Raw genomic sequence first — 13,285 nt, forward strand, 5'->3', positions numbered from 1 at the left:
GTGTATCTTGCAGTTTTACCCTTTTAGTATGTAGAATCTGTTGTTTTAAACTCTCAGGAAACTGCATGAATTAACAGCTTTGAGTTTCTCCGCTGTTGGACTCAGACGCACCACTATCAGTTTTTGCTGTAAGTCCACAGCGTGCCTGCGCTGCGTTCATGGACTGCTTCCACAATGTTGAATACACGTTTCCATGTACACTTTGAGACTTCAACGCAGTGTTACTATTGTTACACACTGTTTGTCTCGGTGCCTGTTGCAAATGTATGCAGCCTATTTTTCTTTTTCTACTTCTACATATATACAGCATGCGCGTGTGTGTGTACACAATGGATTCATACAGTACCATTATATATTTAAATACACGTGTGTGTGTGTGTGTGTGTGTGTGTGTGGTCTCTGTCTTGCTTTAATACATTGTTTCTGTCACCCTGCATTACCTTGTACCAAGTAGGGCCTTTTTGTACTCCGTTCATAAAGAAACGTAAATAAAAATGTCACAGCAATAATTAACAAGCAGGAATTGTGTACTCGTAAAGCCATTCATCGTTGTTTTCGTAAATGTTGTCCAGATTTGTTGTTATTTTGAAACGGAGGGACGTGGTGGTGATATTTCCCAGAATATTGCTATTTAGAATCTTGTGATGATTTCTTACGCTCTTAATATTGGTATTTCATTCATGGTTTGATGAGGGTATTTAGGATTAAAATTAAGCAGAGCCAAAAAATATAATAATCCATTAAACGTTTGTTTTTTTTCTTTCCTTTCTAGACTTGGACTGAATCTTTCCCACCCCGATCCAATGAATTAACTTTAATGTCATTCTTTGATTCAGCTTGTATTTTAGAAAAACGTGTGATGAAAGGCAACGGCTCTAAAATGTTTTTACTTTTTTCCCTAAATTTTTGACATGTCTCTGTTCTTCCTGTCTCTGTGTCGAACTCCCACATTCATGATAACAGATGCAACTGTATTTAAATCCATGCTGACAACTGTCCAGTTCTCCTCTTCTACGGGCTTTTATGTCGGTGTTTTGTTGTTGTTGATTGTTGAACTGCTTCACCTTTATCAAGGTCATTTTTCAATGATGTGAAATTCTATCACTTATAGAAACAAATATATAAAAAAAATATACTGTACATGAAATGTCAAACAAGAAAAAGAAATGCTTGTTTTTGTATTCAGTTCTATTGTTGATGATCACATTTGCTTTGAACTACACATACTTATTTTCAAGTATGGAAGGTCAAATTTGTGAAGTCCGCAAAGTTTAATTAAATAATTATCAAGTTGTATACTTTCAGTCTTGTTCATGTATGATAGCTGTTTGATTATCAGATCACGCATCCGATGCGCTTTAATTACACTCGTGCGTGTTTTGACGTCCGCAAATCAGTTTAAGAAACCAAAGACAGCTTTGGTCTGATTGGCCGGTATCTGTTTTCTGCCCTCATTCTGTGTCTGTGAAGGTGCCCAGAACTGTAGCTATGTCCTGGGATCAGTTTCGGCCTTCTCTTCCTCCGCGTTCTCTTTACGAGCCTGGGGGGTGCAAACAGGTGGAATTTATACCAGTACTATCTAATACGGGTTTTCAATTATACACCCTGCTTCGATTGCACTTGAGTGTGACGTCTTATGCTGTAAATCTTGATTTCTAACACTCCTTTTATGCAGACCCGCTCTTTGCTTTGCATTTAAGTAAATCTCTACACACAGGCAATCTACATTTTTTGTTCAGGATCAGATTCCAACCCCTCTTAAGTGGATTGCCATCATATCCCCTTTCTCTTAGTCAACGTTTCCTTACTGTACCACATCCGACGCCTTGAGACTATGAAGTAACCTTCATCTGGGCACTTTTTAGAGCTTTAAAACCTTAAGTATGGCCACATTGTCAGTGCTGTGTTAGTGTGTTGTCACATATCCACTGACATGGATCCAGTGACACCTGTTGGGCGTCCTCCTAAGGTAATGTTCTCCGAGGAGGACGGAGAAATCCTGCCGTGTTCTAATCTCAGGAACAGCCCGATCGTTACCAAACTCCTTTTTAACTATTCATGGAGTACGCAGGTGCCAAATGGGGCTCTGTTGGTCTCATCTCTTGGACGACGGCAGTAGGTGTCGACCCGTTGGGGGAAGAGGGGGCCAACACGCTGAGCCAATGGACTGCTGGCTTCAGACAACACAAAAGGGCGGTTGCTTTTAGAGACTACTGCCGCAAGATGGATTTTATTTCAACATTATCAGATCATTTGATGGAACTTATTCAGACAGACTAATTCGGTTGTTTCAGCCAGCATGGACCCTCCGACGGTTCTCGTAAACAGGCTCAACGTGGACGTGGACCTTGGCTTTGCTCTCTTTTGCTTCTTAATGCTCTGCCTCTTCTTGTTGGTGGCCATCATCCGCTGTGCTCAGATTGTGCTGGACCCTTACAGCGCCATCTCTGTTTCACCACAACAAGAGGAACAAGCTGAGGACTGACGGACCGACACGACAGATACAGGTCATCCTCCAAAAGTAGAAATCCTCTGTTCCAATTCCTCCAATGGGTGAACACAAAAATAAGATGCCACAAAATACTTTTTCTGGGCAGCCCACTGAGCTGAACCGTCATATTCAGAACTGAGGAAGCCCCCTTTGGAGGAAAGGCAAACAATCATCAAGCTTTTCCTGCAACTCCAGTTGACTTCATTCAACACAAAGATGACCTGGAAGGCTAAGGATCTCCACAAACAGCACAGATTGAGTTGTTTTTGATTGGTAATTTATAAACAGTAATAATGGTAAAAGTGGCACTGAAAGACACAGTTATACTGATTGGGGAGTCTTTTATAATCACGGATTTATCGTTTTTATTGTTGTATACAGTATATTCATGCCATAATTTGTTTCCATAGCCAGCATTAAATAGTTATTTGTTTAGAGCATTGAGATTACTCCGCATAGTCCCTTGATGAACTGTAAATACTAACATGATCATTTGGGCGCCTGTTTTTAACGCGCACGTCCCCCAGGTCACGTGTTCATCATATGTTGAACCTGGGTACCGCGAGTGGGCGGAGCTCGTACGCCGGCGTGGAAATAACACCGCCCAACGCGGGTGATCTGTAACTTAAAGCATGCAAACCTTGCTTCTTTGCTAGCCGGTTCCCATTGCTAGCCAACGTTGTTGTTGTTGTTGTTGTTGTTGTTATAAGCGACCGAAATGGAACGCAGCGAGGGGTGAGTCCTGTTTAATATTCATGTTTAGTGAAAGCCACAGTCTGATCTTCCTTTTAGAGGAAGGTTTCCTTAAACCAGCATATTACGCTTGAGTCTAGACAGTGCTAATGCTAGGCTAAGCAGTTAGCCTGTTTGCACTCGCGTCAAGCTCCGCTGACGTCTTTGATGTTCTGTTTGATCCAAATGTATTTTTGTACCTGTTAAAGCGTCACAGACGCGGCGGCTGGTGTGTGTTAGCATTCACTAACAGGATTTTTGGCTTTTCGTGCTAACCAACCATCACCAGTCGGCTAACAGTTTGTAGCCAGTGCTCTCAATTCCCTAAGATGCAGAATGTAATGTAGAAATAGACTGGTCAAATAAATAAATCGTTTCAATTCAATGATGCACAGATGTTGAAATGTGTTCAGTTGTGCAGTGTGTGTACTTTCGTTGACTTTTGTACGGTGGCCCTGAAGTGCAAAACACAACAACAAATCGTAGCGCACACAACAAAGAAGGAATCACACAAACAAGAAAAATATGTTTTGCACTTCAGGGCCACCGTACTTTTGTGATCAGCCTGCATTATATGCATTCTAATTTTAAAAACAAAATAGATACAAATGTGTGCCTGTGGCCTTTTATTCCCGAATAGTTATTGTCTGTAAGTTTTATGTACGGGTATTGCGTTGGAGTATAATTGCCACTAAGACTGTACCAATGTTTTACTTCATGATTGTCACTGCAATGTGCATTTAAGTAAGCTTAAGACAAATTAACAAGTACATTCAACACAAAAAGAAATCCTGGTTCTCATTTAAGTGAACAATCTGCAAGCAAGGTTTGTCTGATAGAGAATAATTTACTTAATAATAATACAATAAATATTCTAAATTAAATGTGCATATATATGCAACAACAAAGAGATGGATGTATCGATTAATGGTTAAGTGTTACTTATTTTGTCCTTATAATATGTGAATATTGAAGGTGACATTCTCGTTTTTTTAATCCCCAGAATGGAGGTGGATGTCTGGGACCCCAGTCTGGAGGAAGAGCTGGGCATTTCTCTGGATGAGCTGAGGAAATGGATTGACGAAGCCGTGGAGAAGAGCCCGATCGTGCAGGAGAAAAAGGCTCAGCTGACCGAACTTGAACAACTGGTGGAGCAGAAAGAAAAAGAGGAGGCGAGGACAGAGATGCTTCTCAGTGATGCTAATAAGTAGGTGGACATGCGCTGTGTCTGCTGGTTTTAGTCTCGGTGTTATTGCAGTATGTGGAGGAAAGATTTGAGGCGCCAAGAGACTTGAGCGAAAATGAAAGTTTGAAAATAAGCTTAGAAAGACTTTCATACACGTGTGCAATGCAGAAAGCCAGCAAATAACCTGAAGATTATTTTGGAGTGCATTGAGTGTGTTTTGATTTGCACATCGTGACGCTGTGGTTGTGTAGAAGACAGGAGTTCGATCAGCCGCTGCATAACAGAAAAACTGTGGCTTTGACCAATCAAAGGGACGGATCAACAAATCTTTAACTGCCACACATACATTTTCATCAACTTCAAGCATACGTGAGTTTTCTAAAGTATAACAGGAAGTGGTCTTGCTGTTGCAACAAAAAATTATGCAGCATTTTCCTGTTCAGATTGGATATATTTGCGTTTCTATTGTATTTTGTACCAAGTTGTTTTTTCAGCGGACCCTGCATTAAGTTAAATGTAATTCTGTAGAGTACAGCGTAATTACTTTCTACTGAACATATAAGAAGGACCGATGGGGGTAGAAGGTTTAATATGTGAGAGTGGGCTGCGTTGCAAGGAACAATCTATTCATTCATCGGATATTCGGTGTCCGTTCCTGAACATCGTCGCCCCCAAATATCTAAACTGTAAAACCTCACTGTGTGAAACTGGCTGGAATAACTTGTGATATTGATTAGTAGTGCAGTGCTCCCCTCAAAAGCTCGCCGTTTATTCTTCCTCAGGTCCATAATGGAGTGTAAGGAACTGGTGAAGGCGATGTATCACAGGAACGGCCTCGTTTACCGTGAGAGCAGCTCAGAGGATGAGGAGGCCGAAGGAGGCGTGCTGTCCTCTGAGGTCATCGAGATAGATGACGACGAAGACGACGACGTCATCGCCGTTGGCTGTTGTAAGCTGCCATTCTTATTTATAGGAACAGTTGCCGCTGTTTTATGAAACGGTTCATTAAATGCCTGCTTTTCTTGTGTTCTCCACAATATTTCAGTGGTTCCTGGACAGAAGCTTGCTGCTGTTGACAAAGATCCAGTGGTGAGATCAATTAAAAAGCTTAGTCATATTGTGCAAAGTGCGAAATGTTTTTATTTATTTTTGTCTTTTCTACTGTAAGACTTGGTAAATCATGAGCAAGATATTTTCGTTAAATGCTTCAGTAACAGCCAAATAGCCCCAAATGACCCGTGGCTGTGATCACACAGCAAGTACAGACAAAAGAGTGTAATAAAATGAAGCACAGCAGGAATAGAGTGGATTAGAATTAATTTCTTAGGTGTTACAGATGAAAAAAGACGTTTGTTTAATATGGGACTTATAGGACGTATCCTGATCAAACATAACTCCCAGACTCCTCATGGATTTCCCAAAGATAAAAGTCGCCAGCTCTTCAGCCTAAAAGAAATACATGTTTATAATATTTGTAACGTGAACTCTCATGTTTGGAGCGTGGTACCAAAGGAGGGCTTCCAGTCTTGATGTCTGCTTAATGCTATTGTTCTGTTAAATTGTGAGACAGACTTGCTTACAGGGTAAACAGTATGTACAGCAGAAGAAGAAGAAGAAGAAGAAGAAGATGATGATGATGATGATGATGATGACGTGTGTCCTGTTTGGGTGTTTTGCCAGGCAAAGGAGGCCTTTGCAGCGCTACAGAAAACCTCCCAGAAGGTGGAGAAGTTGGTGCATCTGGTCAGTAAGCATCCATCAGGTGCTTCTCTGATTCGAATGCCAGCACAGTCTGTATCCCGGTCAGGTTAGCGTGCTTCACCTCGGCGGACATTCAGCCTGAATCATAGCCGAAACATATTTATTTGATACTCAAGGCTTGCGGCTTTTTTAATCCAGGTATTCCGGGTTCTATGCCAGCAGTGTTTGTATCACACATTCCATCTCAATCCGTGAGCCAGCTGAACCAAAACATGACAGAAGATGAGCTCCGAGTCGGGATGAGCATTCTGGGAAAGAAACGCACCAAAACTTGGCACAGAGGCAACCTCGTCGCCATTTGCCCTGTTGGTGAGTCACTGGAACATTTTAAATGATGTCAAACCTTCTTTTATTTTTAGTTTTTTTATTATGTCTATTCCATCCTGCCTTCTACATTTCATGTCAAATACAAACTGTGTTGATTTTCAGGAAATGGTGTGTCCAAGTACAAAGTAAAGTTTGACAAAGGAAAGAGTCTGCTGTCTGGAAATCACGTGGCCTTCGACTATAACCCGACGCTGGAGACGTTGTACGTCGGCGCCCGAGTCGTCGCCAAGTACAAGGACCGCAGCCTGGTGTGGCTCTACGCTGGCGTTGTGGCCGAGATGCCCAACAACAAGAACCACATGAGGTCTTCATTGCAATGATTGGTTGAATTTAGAGCTCTGCCATTTATGTCTGAAGCTGATTTAATTGTAATATATTTGCTTATTTCATTTTGTTTTAAACGCATGTAGAGAAAAACACCTTTGGTTCCTTACACATGATCACAAATTTGACTTTTACACTCGATAAAGTTCTGAATGTCTCAGAATACTTTAGTTTTTGTGTAATACATATTTGACACCAATACTTGTGAGTTGTAGTTTGAATCTTTGGATGAATTTGTTTCAGGTATTTGATCTTCTTTGATGATGGCTACGCCTCTTACGTTGCGCTACCCGAGCTCCACCCAGTTTGCAGGCCGTGTAAGTGCCCTTTCCTCTTCATCATCCTCCTCCCTTGTACTCTGTAAACGCCAGTAAGTTGTACTGCACAGCTGTGAAGTTAATGGGCTGAATGCTGTGTTTCAGTGGTTTTGGTTGTTTTGGACTCTGTGTGTTAAATTTGAATAAATGAAAGAGTTGTGATTAATTCTTGTTCACACAGTAAGACACACCTGGGAGGACATAGAAGACGCGTCGTGTCGAGACTTCATTGAGGAGTACATCACTGCCTATCCCAGCAGGCCCATGGTGCTCCTAAAGGTGGGCCAGATCATCAAGACGGAATGGGAGGGAACCTGGTGGAAGAGCAAAGTGGAGGAAGTGGATGGAAGCTTGGTCAAGATCCTCTTTTTGGTATGTCGCCATTAAAAATGAATAAATAAAAGGAACATAAGGGATCCTGTACATTGTCCAGTTTATCAATAGTTAGAGGAGGCTGAAACTCTTTGCGTGTGTGTCTCAGGATGACGAGAGGAGTGAGTGGATCTATAGAGGCTCCACCAGGCTGGAGCCAATGTTCAACCTGAAGATGACGACGGCGAGCACTCAAGAGAAGAAGCTGGCTGGCCAGCAGAGGACCCGACCCAACATGGGTAGGACACACATGGACGGAAGAAATGTGTTCAATATTTGGGCCTAATTTAGATCCTGGTATCTATTTCAATTTGTTTTTTTTCTTCTCATTGACCATTTCTGTCTCCAGGGGCGCTGAGGACTAAAGGACCGGTCGTTCAGTACACCAGTGATGGACACTTCGGATCTTCTCCCATTAAAGTGCAACAGACCTCAACTAGCCAGCCTTTCCAGACCTTGCAACAGCCCGCGCAGCTGCAGCAGGCGCCTCAGCCCCAACAAACCCCTCAGCCTCTCCGTGTCGAGTAAGTGACGTGAATCTGTGTCTGTTCAAGGGTGCATGGAACGATTGACCTTTTTTCAATGGAAGAATCTCAAACGTGCATCAAACTTTCCCGTCTTCACTATCAAGGCACATTTCTGACCATCCTATCACAGTTTCTCTGCTGACTATCCTCCTCGGTAAACAGGATTAAATGTGGACAAACACTGCTTGTCAACCCCCCCAGCACCTACTCAAACCTAAATTATTAATGCATTTAGTTACTGGGGGGGGGGGGGGGGGGGAATAGCAACTTGGTGTGTTGTAGGTAGTCGGCTCTTTACTCTCATGCTTGAGACACAGATCAATATTTCCACCTCATGAAATGTGAAACAATCAGCTGATGCAAAAGCCCACTGGTTGTTCACTGTGGACGGATATTATTCACGTTTTAATAATGACTAGTGGAACCTTAAATTTAAGAAAGTGAAGACAAATGGTATTGACTGATTGTCTTTCAGCAATAAACATCAGATGGCGAAGAAGAGTACCTCCCCGTTTGTCCCTGGGGTGGGCGGCACCCACTCCTCCAGGGTCATGCAGTCTCTTTCCAGCGGTCCCAATAGCCCCTCCGGGTGCGTAAACAGGAGTGGTTGTGTTTTTGTAAGACATTTTAGACATTTCATGTTTTTATATGTCACTTTTTCTCTCACCAGTGGGAGAATATTGACTCCCCCGAATTCACCAAATTTCACGCAGTTTATTCAGAAATCACCTCAATCTCTGGGCGCCGTTCCTCCTCCCCTCACGCATGCGACGGCCACCGTCCCCCACCAGCCTGCGTACAGTGCCCCCACCGACCGCATCTTCTACCTGGCACACACCTGTCAGCCCGCCTGTCTGAACCGCGTACGACCGGCTAATCCAGACGCGCACCGAGGAAAGAACCCACTCCTCACACCTTTACTGTACGAGTTCAGGCGCATGACGGGACGGCGCAAAGTCAACCGTAAGGTACGTTTAAAAGAGGATGAAATGAAATGAGGAGGTGTCTGAATTTAGCTGGAGCAGTCCAAGTGAAATGTGCCGCTTCGTCTTCTCGTCTCCGCCCCTCAGGTGACCTTCCACGTGATTTACAAGGCTCCGTGCGGCCTCTGCCTGCGTAACATGGGAGAAATCCAGCACTACCTCTTCCAGACGCACTGCGACTTTATATTCTTAGAAATGTTCTGCCTGGACCCGTACGTGCTGGTGGACCAGCCCTTCCAGCCACAGAGACCTTTCTATTACATTCCAGACATCACTGGAGGAAAGGAGGACATTCCACTTTCCTGCGTCAACGAGATCGACTCCACTCCACCTCCGAAAGTAGCTTACAGTAAGAGGGATGATCACAATGTGATTTGGACTTTTGTGTAATTCATACGGCACATTAGATTAGATTAGATTAGATTGAGAGACCTGAGTCAGTTCACTGGTGACACACGTCTGCCGTGTTTATAGCTGTTCATTCGGCTTTTAGTTTTTAGAGTTATTTTTATACGCATTCATTTTTCTCTTCAACAGTTATTTGCACCGATTAAAATGTTTTATGTGCTTTAAACTGTCCTTGCATTCTTTTCTTTTTTAAATTCTTCTTGGAGTAAATTATAATCCTCCTCTGTTCTAGGTAAAGAGCGTATCCCTGAAGACGCCGTGTATATCAACACCGGTTCTGACTTCCTGGTTGGGTGTGAATGCACCGATGGCTGTCGAGACAAGTTAGTGAAGTTTCTCACCCATCACGTGCTAGTTTTTTTTGTTTTGTTATGTATGTTTTCATACTCCGTTAATATTCCAAATGTGCGTCTTTACTTCCTTCAAACAGGTCCAAATGCTCTTGCCATCAGCTGACCCTTCAGGCTACAGGTTGCACACCGGGGGCGCAGATTAACACGAATGCGGGATTTTTACATAAAAGATTGGAGGAGTGTCTCCCGACTGGGTCAGAGGTTACACGCACGCCGAAGCACCTCCCGCTTGTGGCGTGCCCGACAGAAAAGCGGACACGCTCTCATTACAGTTGAGGGCAGGGGGCTCATTATCCACCTTTCTCTTTCTCAGGATCTACGAATGTAACAAGCAGTGCAAATGCTGTCCTCAGATGTGCACCAACCGGCTGGTGCAGCACGGCCTTCAGGTGCGTCTCCAGCTCTTCAAGACCCAGAACAAAGGCTGGGGCATCCGCTGCCTGGACGGCGTAGCTAAGGGCTCTTTTGTCTGCATCTATGCTGGTGAGGAATGAGAACGGATTTCTCAGTAAGATCACGCATGTTGCATGGGGGATCGGACAGCAGGCGCAGTGAATTTACAGTCGCCTTTTCCTTTTGTCCCACTTTTCCAGGTAAAATCTTGACGGATGACTTCGCTGACAGAGAAGGTCTCGAGATGGGAGACGAGTATTTCGCTAATCTCGACCATATAGAGAGCGTCGAGAACTTCAAGGAAGGCTATGAGAGCGAGGCTCACTGTTCAGACAGCGACGGGAGCGGCGTGGACGTGTCGAAGATAAAGATCCAACCGTCTGCTTTAATATCATCCAATCCGTTGGGGAGGCAGTCCAAGAAAGGTGAGTTCAGACCTCCCAAAGAGGAGGGAGCAACGTGGTCCTTTACTGGAGGACGGTGTTGCCGCTCTCGCCTCCAATAGAACTTTTATTGTCCACCTTTTCCAAATGTTTCTTCTTTTTTTTTTTTTTTTTTGTCATTCCATAGCTCGAAGTCCAAGCTCATCGGACGACAGCAATGAAGATGAAGACAAGGATTCAAAGAGTGAAGAGGACAGCGACAGTTCAGATGACACGTTTGTGAAGGAAAACTTATACAGCTCCAGCTCCGTGTGGAGGAGTTACACCACGCGGGGCCAGGTGAAGAGCAACAAGGAAGGTTAGCGATTCCTCAGATTTATTTATTCTCGTTTATTCAAGCAACGGTTTGAAAAGAATGGATCACGAGAATCTAGAAGCTGTTTGTTTGATATTTCTCGTGTAGATTAAAGGTTGTGTCTCTGAATCCGGTTGTATTACCGCTCTCCTTCCTGCTTCAGGGAGTCAAGACAGTAAAGACGGCCTGAATGCATCGGTCAAAGTAACGGATGACGAGAAACCGCCGTGCATGCCAGAGGAGACGGGTAAAAGCAAAGTGGCTTCCTGGCTCACCAGCCAGGGCCTGAAGAAAGTGAGTACGACGCGGATGAACCAGACGAGTGGCCGTTTGAGCTGAGCTGTGTGTGAGATGTCAATGACCGTTCTCTTTCTGTTGCCCATCGCAGGAGACTGGGGACACCAAGAGGTGTGTTGAACTTGACAAAACGTGTGTTTTTTGCTTTTGCGATCGTGAACTCATCTCACGCAATTCTGCAAATCAGCGATCAATGGGATTGTCTGTTGCAGTCAAGTGAAGCCGGAGGCGGGGAAGAAGCAGGATGTGATGACGCTCTCCGACAGCGACGACGTTCAGACCATCAGCTCTGGATCCGACGACAACAAGGAGAGAGATAAAATCGCCTCGGGTAATGAACGGAGAGTTTTTTTACGTCACGCAGAAAGAAAGCTGCCGTTTCCAGCCGTCGTCGGTTCATTGTTTTATTTTATTTCCTTTTGTGATCAGCCGTGACCAAGAAGCAGGTTGCGGTGAAATCGACTCGAGGCATCGCCCTCAAGGGCAGCCATGGGATGATGGTAAAATCAGGAGGGCACGGCGGCGGAGGAGGAGGAGGGCATGGAGGAGGAGGAGGAGGAGGGCACGGAGGAAAGCGAGGCCAGCAGGGGCAGACTGGAGGAGGTGGAGAAGGCAATCACAAAAACAGCCGACTGTTCTTCGACGGCGAGGAGTCCTGCTACATCATTGACGCCAAGCTGGAAGGAAACCTCGGTCGGTACCTGAATGTAAGTGCGGCCTGCCGGATACCATGGTAACGCGTGCTTCTTCTGAATTAACCACCAGCGGCATATTTCAAAGACGCCGTCATCCCCGTGTCTTCCTTTTTACAGCACAGCTGCAGTCCTAACCTCTTTGTCCAGAACGTGTTTGTGGACACGCATGATTTGCGGTTCCCCTGGGTGGCGTTCTTCGCCAGCAAGTAAGTTTTGTTCATCCCAGATGCTCTGTGGTTCTCGCAGCAGGGTCATTCCTGGCTATTGGTGACTTTTCAGTGTGAAAAAAATAATGCTTTGTTTTGTGTTTTTAACATTGTATCAGTTGAATGACATATTGAACCTTCAGGTACTTGTATTGGTAGAGCTCAAGCACTTAAATAAAAATTAGTATTCAGAAATGAACTGTGAAAGTTTATGCCTGATTGGGTGTAATTGTTTTAACTAAATTAGCCATTGCTCTATGAAAGAGCAAACTTATCTATCTGTCTCTCCAGACATAAACAGAACTTTGGTCTTTAGATCAAGCATGTTTTGGAATGTTTTTAAATGTGGTTTACTTTCTTCATAATTTAGACTAACAGGGTGGACATCATAAAATGGCATGTATGTGCCTAAAAAGGTCATTTAAAATTACATTTTAAAAATGTATAACATGCATTATTTTGTGTTAATGTTATAACGAAGACCTTAATCTATAATAAAAGCATTTCATTATAAACATGTGATTTAATTTAAGTAAGATATTAAGAGTTATTTCCTGGGGATATAGCCAGGAATGACCCGGCACCCTCTGGAGAACCGGCGGCTTCGTGACATGATTTGTGCCCGAGTCACCAAACGGTTTGACCTTTTTACACGTTATCGTCCCGCTCTGGTTTACCTGCTCGTGCGCTCACACAGGCGGATCCGGGCCGGGACGGAACTGACCTGGGACTATAACTACGAGGTGGGCAGCGTGGAGGGGAAGGTGCTGCTCTGCTGCTGCGGGTCCACGGAGTGCCGAGGAAGACTGCTGTGAGGAACGCTGAGGATCCCCTTCAGCATCGTAATCTAAAGCGTACTTTAGTTTAGTTTTATTGAGTGTGCGTTATTGCTCCCGGTTTGTCTTGCTGTCTTGCACGCTCCTTCTCATCTGAATAAAATGCTGTTTTTATTAATGAATCAAAGCTCTGGCCCCCGTTTTCTGTTTGAACGGTTGAATTCTAAAGTTGTTCTGATGAAGGCGGGTATAAATGGTTAAAAAGAGAATCACTGCCAAATGAACAAAGAGGTTCAAAATTAGAATCTACACATTCCAGGGTGGTTGGTTCAAGTCCAGCATGCCCGCAGTGCCCCTGGGCAAGGCACTGAACCCCTCAAGCTGCTTCTATTGCGCTGC

At 44.1% G+C, this 13,285-nt stretch overlaps 1 protein-coding gene across 1 annotated transcript; it reads left to right on the plus strand.

Annotated features, from left to right (window-relative positions):
• Positions 1–3,209: 3,209 nt before the first annotated feature.
• setdb1b (SET domain bifurcated histone lysine methyltransferase 1b) lies at positions 3,210–13,023 on the plus strand. The gene is made up of 25 exons (XM_068758323.1): positions 3,210–3,226; positions 4,227–4,430; positions 5,192–5,358; positions 5,455–5,498; positions 6,090–6,216; positions 6,309–6,479; positions 6,600–6,801; positions 7,065–7,138; positions 7,320–7,510; positions 7,620–7,749; positions 7,860–8,034; positions 8,513–8,626; positions 8,708–9,005; positions 9,108–9,369; positions 9,661–9,751; positions 9,859–9,975; positions 10,095–10,264; positions 10,375–10,599; positions 10,745–10,915; positions 11,076–11,206; positions 11,301–11,320; positions 11,422–11,540; positions 11,639–11,916; positions 12,022–12,110; positions 12,808–13,023. The coding sequence occupies exons 1-25, from the start codon at positions 3,210–3,212 to the stop codon at positions 12,923–12,925; spliced, it is 3,705 nt and encodes a 1,234-aa protein (XP_068614424.1). The 3' UTR covers positions 12,926–13,023.
• Positions 13,024–13,285: the final 262 nt, after the last annotated feature.

The sequence above is a fragment of the Brachionichthys hirsutus genome, chromosome 3 (assembly GCF_040956055.1).
Source record: "Brachionichthys hirsutus isolate HB-005 chromosome 3, CSIRO-AGI_Bhir_v1, whole genome shotgun sequence".
NCBI classification, from domain to species: domain Eukaryota; kingdom Metazoa; phylum Chordata; class Actinopteri; order Lophiiformes; family Brachionichthyidae; genus Brachionichthys; species Brachionichthys hirsutus.